This window comes from Piliocolobus tephrosceles, chromosome 5 (genome assembly GCF_002776525.5).
Source record: "Piliocolobus tephrosceles isolate RC106 chromosome 5, ASM277652v3, whole genome shotgun sequence".
In the NCBI taxonomy this organism is placed as follows: domain Eukaryota; kingdom Metazoa; phylum Chordata; class Mammalia; order Primates; family Cercopithecidae; genus Piliocolobus; species Piliocolobus tephrosceles.
This window is the reverse complement of record NC_045438.1, coordinates 99,895,463-99,908,055: the sequence shown is the minus strand read 5'-3', so window position 1 is coordinate 99,908,055 and position 12,593 is coordinate 99,895,463. Positions and strand designations below refer to the sequence as shown.

At 35.3% G+C, this 12,593-nt stretch overlaps 1 protein-coding gene across 50 annotated transcripts in view; it reads left to right on the top strand.

The window, feature by feature from the left end:
• RIMS1 (regulating synaptic membrane exocytosis 1) overlaps positions 1 to 10,027 on the top strand; it is a 494,019-nt gene extending 483,992 nt beyond the window's left edge. For 48 of the 50 annotated variants that reach the window (XM_023219183.1, XM_023219219.1, XM_023219217.1 and 45 more), the window contains 4 exons: positions 5 to 117; positions 5,541 to 5,642; positions 6,243 to 6,382; positions 7,732 to 10,027. In XM_023219183.1, the coding sequence (XP_023074951.1) occupies positions 5 to 117; positions 5,541 to 5,642; positions 6,243 to 6,382; positions 7,732 to 7,950 (574 nt within the window). In that variant the 3' untranslated portion in view covers positions 7,951 to 10,027. The remainder of the gene's footprint in view (positions 1 to 4; positions 118 to 5,540; positions 5,643 to 6,242; positions 6,383 to 7,731) is intronic. The other 2 variants (XM_023219184.2, XM_023219185.1) reach the window with 2 other exon arrangements.
• The last annotated feature ends 2,566 nt before the right edge of the window (positions 10,028 to 12,593 follow it).

Here is a 12,593-nt window from a genome sequence, read left to right as displayed (position 1 = left end):
ATAGTTTAATATTTCCTGGAGTGCGACTGGGAGCTGACAGTCAGTTCAGTGATTTTCTTGATGGATTGGGACCAGCCCAGCTTGTTGGCCGCCAAACCCTTGCCACCCCTGCAATGGGTAAGAATCATTTTTTTTCTACAGGAAAATTGATGTTTTGTGTTTGACAAAGTCATTTAAAGTATTTAAAATTGTGTAATAGCAATACAAGTGAGAAGCAATATTTTAGCTAGGGAGTTACTGTTTGCAAACAACTATTCTAATTTCAAGTATATTTTTCTAATTTGAGATATTATGAAAAAGGAAGTAAAATTAGCCATAAATATTTGAATTACCAGAAACCCTGATATAATAGATCTAAATGTAGGACAAGGGTGGCATTTCAGAGCATGGAAAAAAAAATAGATAGACTGTTCAATAAAGTATAGTAGCATAACTATTTACCTGTGTGAAAAAATTTACAGAATTCCCTCACCCTACACAACTTACCAAAAAAGTTAATATTTTAGACTTAACTATAAAAAAGAAAAGGGAAGGTGGAGAAAGATACTAAAAAGTACTGGAAAACACTTAAGTTAATCTTTCTGTAATCTTACAGTGGGAAAGAACTTCAGCAAAATGCATGAAAATAGATCAGCTTGAAGACACAATATAGTGGAATTTCACAATACTGATGCTTGATAAAAAATCATAGAAGCTTCCTAAGAGGAAAAATAATTTTACAAAAAAACTATCAAAACTCAGATTCTCGCTGGGTGTGGTGGCTTACACCTGTAATCCCAGCACTTTGGGAGGCCGAGATGGGCAGATCACGAGTTCAGGAGATTGAGACCATCCTGGTTAACACGGTGAAACCCCTTCTCTACTAAAAATACAAAAAAAATTAGTGGGGCATGGTGGCGGGCACCTGTAATCCCAGCTACTCGGGAGGCTAAGGCAGGAGAATGGCGTGAACTCAGGAAGCGGAGCTTGCAGTGAGCCAAGATCGCGCCTCTGCACTCCAGCCTGGGCGACTGAGCAAGACTCCATCTCAAAAAAGAAAACAAAAAAAGAAAAAAAAATCAGATTCTTATTGGGCTCTTCACATTTTCATTGGATTCTTCAATACACTGGAAGCCAGAAGACTATTAGCATTACCTTCAGAATTCTGAGTAACAACAAATTTCCAACCTAGAATACAAAAGCCAGCCAAACTATCAAGTAATTTTGAGGCTAGAGTGGATACATACTCGGCCCCAGGCAAGGCCTCAAATCACTTTCCTCATTGCTAACATTTCTGAGAAAGCTACTAGAAGATTTACTTTGACCAAATGAACTAAGCGAATTTTCAAAATTATGAACTAAAAAAAAAAAGGAATCAATAAATAAATGCTTCCTCACAAGATAAAGATGATTGGGATACCCAGAGTGATAGCAAAGGAAGAACTAACGGTAACTGCAGCAAGGTTTCAAAGCAGCATTCAAATTGGATCGTGTCAGATTTCATGAGATAAAATCTGTAGAATCTAATGGGTTTGATTTTTATGGAAAAGATAAACAACCAGGAGAGACTAAGATTTGAACTAATGAGGTCTACATAAAAATGTAAGCAAATACTTTATTAAAAGACACTAATTAAGTGTAGGGAAAAGGAAGATCTAAGAAATGAGAAGTGGTTATAATATTCTAGTTCACACAGTTATGCATAAGGTTACATAGTCAAAATAATATAAATATTAATATTGGGAGAATGGGATGACAGAAATTGTCACGTATGTAGTAGGGGTAGGAAGGCAGTGAAAGAGATCAAAATTGAAAGTCAATACTATCTAAAACTGCAGAAAGGATAATATAAGTATAGTGCTTAGAAATAATGAGGCAAATGCCAGAAAGTAAATCAGATAAAAATATTGAAAATTTTGGAAGCAATAAGTTTTGGAAGACAAGAAGTTGAGAGAGGGGTAGAAGTTAGTTATATATAAACATAACAGGTTTTCTAGAACAGTTGGGGATATGTGTGTGATTTAAAAAGAAATCTTTAAGAAACATTAAAAGGACAAAAAGGGAACAAAAGACTTCTAGTAACTGTGGTCTGAAACAGAATTATAAAACTAATGAGAATGTCTAGAACAACAAAGTTGATCAACTGACCAAAGAATCCATGCCTGAGAAAATGGAAATGATTCAAATAAGTAGAAATAACTTAGAAGTTTTCAGAGATAAAGTATCATATAATCCACAGAAAAAAATGCCAAGAGGTTATTAAACAAAAAACAAGCATATATTTTTAAGAAAGAAAGAGAATGGAAAATATAATGACTTAAAATTTAAAACTCAGTGGATGAGCTAAATAGGATACTGAACAAAGCTTAAGATATAATTAAATACAAGGAGAACTATAGGATACCACCAATAACATAGCCTATTTAAATTAAAAAAAAAAAATCTTTTATAAGAGAGGAGAATTCGGGATGTAGGAAGAATAAACCAAAAAGTTCAAACTTACTCTAACAGGAACCTAAAAAGAGAATAGAGAGACAGTTTTTGGGGAAAAATAATGATGCCTGAGTGTTTAAGTAAAACATAAAACCTGAGAGATTGAAAGAGCACATTGAGTGGCGAACTGAACAATCTGTACAAAACAAACAAACAAGGAAAATCTTTTTAATGCAATTTCAGGACATCATCTCAAGTCATGAGGAAGAGAAAGACGATTACCTAAAATAAAAAACAAGATGGAGAATTTCATCAGAAAACTCAAATCTTTAAGAGCCCAATAGAAATTATAGAATTGAAAAATATAACTAAAGTTAAGAATTCAATGGATGAGTTACCGGCAGTTTAGACAGAGTTGAGGAGATAATTAGTTAGTGGTTAACTGGAGGATAAAGCCTTAAGAAAGTATCCAGAATTAATTGGACACACAAAATAATGGAAAATATGAATAAGAAGTTATAAGACCGAGCAGAAAAGTGAGGTCTAATATATGTCTAATTAGTCCCAGAATAGGGAAGGAAGGAGTATAGGCCAGACGCCTTTGAAAATATAATGTTTGAGTGAGAATTATTCAAATGTTCCTAGCATTAAAAAAAAACAAATATTTAAGGTAACGACATCCCAATTACACTGACTTGATCATAACAAAGTATATGAATGTATTAAATTATCACATGTACCTAAAAAATACATATATTATGTACATATTATGTATCAATAAATAAAAATGAAAATGGAAAACAGAGTGTAACAATAAAAAGTATATATATAATGATTGATAGATTTTCAGAACTGAAAATAAATATAGTCATACTTTCCAGAGTCCCTCATGAACCCCAAGAAAAGCAAATTCAGCAATACTAAAAATAATATTATCACAACAAAATGGGATTTTTTTTTCATGAACACATGGTTGGTTTAATATATGAAAACTAATTAATATAGTTGATCACATTACTGTAATAAAAAGAAAAAATGACCATCTTAAGTATGCAGAAAAAATGTTTGATAAAAATTCAGTTTTAATTTATGAGAAAAAATTATCAAACTGAAAATAGAGTGGAGTTTACTTATCTGTTAACGTTTCTACAAAGCACACATGTGTATGTGTGTGTGTGTGTATGTGTGTATTTGCATATCAGATTGTCCAAATTGTTTAAATCTTTCAATATAAGTAGCAAACACGCTTAGAAATATGCATTCTCTTACACTGCTGTTAGAAGTGTAATTTGGTGCAGTCACCAATTGGAATAATATGGCAGCATCTAGTAAAAATAAAAGTGTGGATGTGCTGTGACCCAGCAATACAACTTCGAATTACATATCCTCAAGAAGCTCTTTGCAGCATTTTTTTGTAGCAGCACCAAATAGGAAAACCAAGACCCCTAACTGGAGAGTAGATAAATATGACATTCATGTAATAGACTATTATAGAGAAATTAAAGGGAGTGTTCTAGATCTCAACACATCAACTTGGATGGATATCTAAGAAAATGTAGTTAAGTGAAGAAAGAAAATTGCTGAATGATATACCACTTATGCAAATGCTTAGGCTGGACGCCGTGGCTCACACCTGTAATCCCAGCACTTTGGGAGGCCAAGGCAGGCAGATCACCTGAGGTCAGGAGTTTGAGACCAGCCTGACCAACATGGTAAAACCCTGTCTCCACTAAAAATACAAAAAATAGCCAGGCAGGGTGGCGCATGCCTGTAGTCCCAGCTACTTGGGAGACTGAGGCAGGAGAATCACTTGAACCCAGAAGATGGAGGTTACAGTGAGCCGAGATCGCACCACTGCACTCCAACCTGGACGACAGAGCAAGCCTCTGTCTCAAAAAAAAAAAAAAAAAAAAAGCTTAACATTTGAAACTTTATTTGAGATGAACAGTTGTTAAAAAATATAACCTACCACAAAGAATTTAAGAGTAAGTAGAAAGCTGAGAAAACCTGAGTAGAACTATAACTGTCAGTATTTAACATTCTACTAACCAAAAAATGGGGAGAATACACCCAGGTGTTTTCATAGAGGAGCTCTAATAAATATGAGCTCAAGAGACATGAAAACTATGAAACAAATATTTTCATGAAATAAAAAGGAAGGGACTCATTCTAGTTGCTCATCTAATTTTGCATCAAACTATACATGGGCTACATAATGCTCCTTAATGATCAAAGAAATGCAAATTAAAATATCGTTTTAACCAGATTGGCAAAAATTAAGCATATTTTTGATACTGATAGTAGACATATTGCTAATACCAGTATTAGTAAGGGTGGGAGGCAGGAAGAGTGATATTTCTGGTGATAGTGCAAACCTTTCTGGAGGAGTTGGCAGAATGCATGGAATTTTTGGATGTCCATACTATTAGATATGAAAATTTAAAATATTGGAATTTTATGTTCAAAAAATAACTGATTCAAGAATATGTGCAAGAATTCTTATAAAACTGTTCATTATAACCCTACTTACTTACACTGCACCATAAAATAGTTTATGTAAATAACCTTTATTTCCATCAATAGGAGTCTGATTTAATAGGTAATGACATATCCATGCAGTAGTCAATAAAATGATGGTATGTGATCATGATTGCTAATAGATAGATAGATAGATAGATAGATAGATAGATAGATAGATAGATAGGCAGATAGATTGATAGAAGTATGAGAATGCTAGGATATTCACCAAATATTAATGGTGGCTTTCTCTGGATAATGAAAATACATATGGTTACAATTTTTTAGTATATACTGGATGAAATAAGAGTAAGAAATCACATTAAGTACAAGAATTATAGAAATACTTCAGTGTTGTTAAAGTCATTTATTAACTAATTTGCGAATCTCATAAGAGAGATTAATACCAGAAAAAATAAGAGAATCACTTCCAAATTTGATTTGGAGACCAAGAAAGAAAAGTGGATTGTGGAGTGAGGGGGTCTAAATATTAGTTTTCAACAAAATCATGAAGATAAAAATCTGTAGTCTGTTATGGGCTCTCCTTTTTGTTTTAACTGCACTTAACTGCAAAGAAGCTGAAACACATCTTGCTTCCCCTCCATTTGCAGGTGATATACAAATTGGAATGGAGGACAAAAAGGGCCAATTAGAAGTTGAAGTTATTAGAGCACGAAGCCTCACACAAAAGCCTGGTTCCAAATCTACACCTGGTAAGGAGAAGTATTCCTGAATTTGGTGAAGGGGCTATTTAATAGGCAAAAAAATAAAAACATTTGCTGTATTTGAATTTCACATGCTCTGTTTTGCGTCATCTGATTAATTTAAAAAGCAGTGTTTCTGTGTTCCTGGATGTTATTAAAATGGATTTGGGTTTTCCTTGCACAGTTATTCTTTCAGAAGGTGTTAGAAAGTATGTTATAATATTTTTTAAGGTTAGTTATGGTTGTTTCGTAGCTACTGTCAATTATTTTCTTTCTGCACATTTAGAAAGGCAAAAGAAAAAAAGAATATAGTTCTAATCGTAAAAGGGGAACAATGAGCTTTAAGATATAAACCTGCATTGTAACCCAAGTAAGTCAAAGTCTTCAAATAACTTTGTATACATTGAATCAAAATGAGGAAAATGGCAGTAATGGTAACATATAGATATAAGGAATAGAATTTATGGAGCAATGAAAATTTTAAGTAATTTAAACAGTCGATGGGAAACTTTCAGTAAGCATCTCTAATTCTCTAATAGGGAATTCTCTAATTTAAAAAATAGTTGAATTTAAGGAATAATTCTTGTATGTTAATATAACTTTGTTTAGCTCCATATGTCAAAGTATATCTTTTGGAAAATGGGGCCTGTATAGCCAAGAAGAAGACAAGAATTGCACGAAAAACCCTTGATCCTTTGTATCAGCAGTCTCTGGTTTTTGATGAAAGTCCACAGGGTAAAGTTCTTCAGGTCAGTAATAGTTTGTTTGGCTTTTTACATTGAAATGTTTGTATTATTCATGTATCAAAGAGATGGTAAAACACAAAGAGATAAATGTAGGATAATATTCTTGAGTAGAAAAAATTCAAATGGTTAGTTTATAATGTAAATAATATATAATATTAAAAATATTTGGTGGATCTAATAGAGAACAATTTTATTTTATCTCTCTCTCTTCTTTTCTTTTCTGTCTCTATCCTCTCCTTCTAGCTTTGCCCTGTTCCCGCCCCTCCTCACTCCTCACTAGATAGATAGGTATAAATAGATAGAGATATATCCTCACTAGATAGATAGATGATAAATAGATAGATATATATCAAACAAAACAATGCTAATAATAGCTGGTTGAGCATTGCTCTCTACCAAACATGGGATACAAAGAGGAAGAGGGAGAGGAGAAGAGAATGAGTCCTGGTTGAATGCCGGATGCATTTCTAGGTGCTTATATGCATTATTTAAACGTTGTAACTAACATATGCAATAATATCATTATCCCCATTTTAAAGATTATGTCTGAAATTCAAGAAGTAAAGTAATTTCACAAAGTTACTCAGTAAAGTTTAAAGGTGGGATTCACCACCAACTCTGCTTGTATAAAACAGGTGAATGAGTCCAGTTGGGAACCTTTACAGATGACTGAAGTATTAGAAAATAGAACCTGGGACTAGGTGTAATGGAAGGCTTGTCTGACACCAATAGCCAATAGAAGTTGACCTAGATTGTGGTAATTTTTAATGATCTAATTGAAATATTAATCATCTAAATTAAAATTGGCAGGCAAGTCCTCAAAAGGTACCAGCCCACAATTATTTTTTTGATCTACCCCTTCACTAAAAAGACCGTAATACAAAAGAAATCAAATGAGTACTCTCATTCTTTGTACATACTTTCTTGTACATACATTCCATGGTATACTGAGTTGGATTGCTCATCCTGCCCTCCTAAATTGCACAAATTTTAAATTTTTATATTTTTATGGTCCTGCACATCGCTAATTAGATAGTTACACAAGAAAGGTGTTGCATTCATATAAAAATAATCTTATGTATTTATTTCTTTAACATGGCTTATGTAGATAATACTCCTCATTGACTAGGAACACACAATCCTTCATTCCATCAGACTAAAAATTATTGTGAAGTGTCTATAAGCATCTTAAGGTTAGTGTATCTTCTTATCTGTGCCTTCTCCTTGGTGGTAGTTGTATTCATTTCCTCTGCTTCACTGACTGGCCCACTTTTACAGCATAGTTGCTTTGAGCCCTTCAGATATGAAGCAGAGAGAAGTCCAGGTAATGTTGCATTTCTCTATCTCTGCAGGTGATTGTCTGGGGAGACTATGGCAGAATGGACCACAAATGCTTTATGGGTGTGGCTCAGATCTTGCTGGAAGAACTCGACCTGTCCAGCATGGTGATCGGATGGTACAAATTGTTCCCACCATCCTCACTGGTGGATCCCACACTCACTCCCCTCACCCGCCGGGCTTCCCAGTCATCTCTGGAAAGTTCAACTGGGCCTCCCTGTATTCGATCATAGTGAACTCATACCAGAGTCATTCCAATAAAACTCTACCTTTCAGGATAATAATCTGAACCAGATATTTCATGATCAAAAGCATTGTTGGAGACAGACAATCAACTTGTGTTTTGCCTGTAGTAGTTTTTCAATAATATGTCCCAATTGTTATTTAAAACATGGCTTCATATGACAGAACAAGGCAATCTATCAAATTACAGGAAGAATCAACGTGCTGGTGAGAGTCACTGATGCTTCTAACAAATAGAAAAAGAGAAAACTTTAAATCTACGCATACACACACACACACACACACACACACACCAAATTGAACAAACTGGAAACTCTCACTCTGTGAAAAGTTGTATTCTACACGTTTCTGCACAGACCACAAGCAGTGTTATTTCCCTGATGTTTGAATTGTTTTGTTCTTTTGTGTGTTTTGTTTATTTGTGTGGTGTTTGTTGGTTTTCGTTTCTTGAGGTTTTGTTTTGTTTTCACCACATCTGTTATTTCCACTAGTTTTTTTTGGCTGTCATGACAGGCCTCATGATGCTAACAGAGACTCTTCCCTTCTTTTTTCCAAAAGCACCAAAAAAAGGGCTGAAGTGGTCTCTGTGGCATCTCCCCAAAGTGTTAAACAGCTACATAAGGTGAAGCCAAGGAAGGGTTTCACTAGCTTTCATTTTATAATTCTTTAAAGTCTTATGTGTGGAAACCCAAAAGACAAAAACTTATCTTCCAAAATAAATAATCACAGAAGTACTTTTTTTAATGAAGAGCCTATCTGTTTGCATTCTAGAAAATTAATTTATGGTTTCCATTGTTTTGCATGGAAGACTTTTAAAGAAGTCAATCTGCAACTAATGCTGGGGACTAAAACTAACTGCATAATTGTACTTTGAAAACACTCCTTGTATTGCCTTTTTCTTCCTGATATAAAAAAAAATGCTCATGTGTATAAACCATACTTTGACTTCCCAAAAATGGTGACTAGGAATGGATTTGAGCCTAAGACACTTTGAGCTACGCCCAGGCTTCTCAGCCATGCCTCAGTGTAGACACACCCATCTGCCCTGGAAAGAGCATGGTATGAGCTGTTCAATATTCCACTGGAAATTCCAGTTGAAATATTCTGCACTAATGTTTTTATCGAATTTTAGTTTACATTTCTTTGAGATTGATGCAAGCACAAAGCTTGATTTTTTAATGCAAAGTATCTTACTTTTGGGGGGAAAAATAAACAAAGTCAACTTTCAATTTGCATTTTCTTCATTTAGTTTTTCTTGGCCTTGAATTTCCCTTGTGACATTCTGTACATGTGCTACAAACTGCAGTCTCTGCAGGTGCATTGATACGTTCTCCCTCCTTTTATGAGTCAGTCCACTTTTGTGATTACACAGATAGAGCAGCATGACTTGGAACTGTTCAAAGCTGCATGCACATTTTGTAAAAAAAAATTTAAAAAGAAAAGAAACAAAAGGTTATTTAATAATGTATGTTAGTTCCACATAGGCCAGCTTGTATGTTGCATGTACTTGTACAGTTTGCTTGTTAATTACTATACCGAAATAACCAAGAAATCTAAGCCATCCATTTTTGTTATAGACATTTTGCAGGTTTTAGCCAGACTCAGTCTCTGGGTCTGTGGTGAAATGTCTATAGATGGACTTTATTTTTTACCCTCCGGAAAACGTGATGTAGTATGGACCAAATTCCTTCTAATAAATATTTTGGTGTAGATTCCTACTGTGGGGCTGTAACACATGTAGACACTGTGTACACATTAGGTTTTAATTCATAGACATACTGCCTGCACCAAGTGAATTATTTATTATTATTTACACATGCCAGAATTATCTGCCCATCATTCCACAGGGCACAGATTGACCACTGCTCACCATGCTGAGCAGGAGGAACTGAAGCATTGGTGCACTTCTACTAGATTCCGTTCTGTCTTAGTGGCCAACAATCAACTGATTATAATTGGCTAGTATCTTTCTATTTTGACCACTTGTCTTAACACTCCCCTGTGCTTTTAAATGAAATTCCAACTCATGTATGTAAACATGTTTAATAAAATTTACTTTTCATGTCAGTCAGTAGCCATCTGTGTTCTATGTCTTGCCAGATTTCCATTGTGGGTTCTATGGTGCAAAATGGGAGCCAGACCATGGGAAGGGGAGGCTGGGGTTTGTTGTCTGCTGCGGGCATTTGACTTGACTTGTCAATGCACTATATTATGTCTTAATCAATGGCCCAAAGGATACTTTGCATCACATACAAGTTTTCACTTTGTCAGCCTGTCTAAGTGAGCACATGACTATACTTCTGAAAAGTGGCATTATTAAAAATAATAAATCTCAGTAAGAATCAAATGGAAGGTTGTTTTCTGCTGCTGTTTGAATGTGCTAATAAAAGAGACAACTCTGTTGTCCAGTTGCCAAATTATTTCAAGTTATGTGGCATATCAGAAAATTGATTCCTGCGTCTCTCGTCATAGTATATTTCCTCTTTCCATCTTTTTCTTCTGACCCCATGACTAATTTGTATAACTTTGGTTTAGAGGAGACCAATTTAACAAAAAATAAGGAATACATTTACTCTGAATTATCTTTAATAGGATCTTAGGTAATAAAAGTATCTTCAAATATAGATAGATGAATATCCAGAATAATATATTCAATGAGATATTACTAACTTTTTAGGTTATTTTATGATTTCTTCTTACCTAAAAGTGTGTTCATATATTTAATAATCATCGCCTCTCACAATACACTTGGTAAGCACTACTTTCATCTTGCATTGTAGTAAAATAACTTTTGTGATCTAGTCTGGTCTTTCTAAGAGCTCTTAATTTTTTATAGACCACACTGGCTTTAACTTGTAAAGCAGAGTAAACACAGTTACATCAACATCAAATTTGAGACAATAAAGAGATTGGAGACATGAATGCATCAGTTATTTATAGTTTTTAAACAGTTGACTGAATTTTACCCTATTCAATCATACATTTGTTTGATCTACAAGACACAAGATTATCTGTTAGCCTGGTCAGTAAGAGGCAAAAACAACTGATCAGTTCAGTTTAAAACAGTCAAGAGTAAAGCTGATTAATGTTCGTGCATTAAGATAGCTCAGAGCTGGGTGAGGCCAGGAGACAAGCCTGCCACTGAAACAGATGATGAGAGTGGGCTTCAGAATGATTGTCTAGACAGGAGAAGAGCAGTAATCTCGCTTCAAACCATATAAAGCTACCCAGTGTTGGGATTTCAGAGCCTGCAGTGATGGGAGGAAGGAACCTGAGGAAAGGCAATTTTGCTAAGTCTTCATAGTTTCTTGCTGACTCTGACAATTTATTTCTTGAAATCCCAGCCCCATATATATCCCAGATAATATATTATCTGATTATACTTAACCAACATCATTAAGGATTTTGTTAAGTACTAGGTATTAAGTACTTAGAATATAAAGTAGCCCTGTATTAAACTAGCTCCGTGTATTAAAAGAGATCATTTTATATATATATAAAGAAATAATTATGATAGCATACAGTAAATTCTCAATGTCATTAAGTTCTTAGAAACTGTGACTTTAAGTGAAATGGCATATAAAGAAACCTTTTTTGTTCTCCGTCAATATTATCAAGGACCTGTTGTACATTGCTTCATCTAAAGTCAGTTTCTAAGAACAGGTGGTTAAGTTAGTCCAAGTTAGGACTCACAGTATTTGATTTGTATACAAAGGCTATGGGATTATATTTACTCCCTCACAGCAGTCCTACGAGGTAAGTATAGGACCCCTATTTCACATAGAAGGCTCTGCAGCTTAGACAAGCGAAGCAGCAAGCTAAGGTCACACAGCTGGTGAGTGACCATACTGGGATGTGAACCAAAGTCTGACCAACTCAGGATCCTGCCATGCTGAGCACTCTCTGTCCTCTACTAACTGCTGACAGATATTAAAGAATGAAGAGTTCACGAGGTGAGAAAAAATCCTAAGCTATTTCTCTGCAACGAGGCAGCTCCTAGCCAAGTTGGTCTCCTACAAGTTGCCTGAGTGACTCTGCCTTACGATGGGGGTGGGGGATAGGAAAAGGAGGCAGGTGGGCTCTTCTCCATTCCCTGAAACCTCTCTCTAACCCTCTCTCTCTCCCAGCCCTCTCTCTCTCCCATCCCCTGACCACTCACCATTTGCACTATCAAACTTCATGAACACATCATATGCAGCCTTCAGCAACAGTTAGAGTAAAGGAGATAGAAGAAAGAAAGAATTATTCTTTAACTTTCCAAAAGTAGTTTTGTCTACCCTGCCTCCTCCAATTACCCCACCTGCTGCTCATTAATAACCCCAGTCTAGGTTGTCAGACCCAATAAAGCAGGGTTCACCCATCCCTGGGCCATGGACTGGTACTGGTCTGTGGCCTGTTAGGAACTGGGCCACACAGCCAGAGGTGAGCTAGGCAAGTGAGCTCTGCCTCCTGTCAGATTGGCAGCAGCAATAGATTCTCACAGGTGTGTGAACCCTATTATGAACTGTACATGTGAGGGGTCTAGGTTGCGTGCTTCTTATGAGAATCTAATGCCTGATGATTCTGTCACTGTCTCCCATCACCCTTAGATGGGACCATCTAGTTGCAAGGCTTCACTGATTCTACATTATAA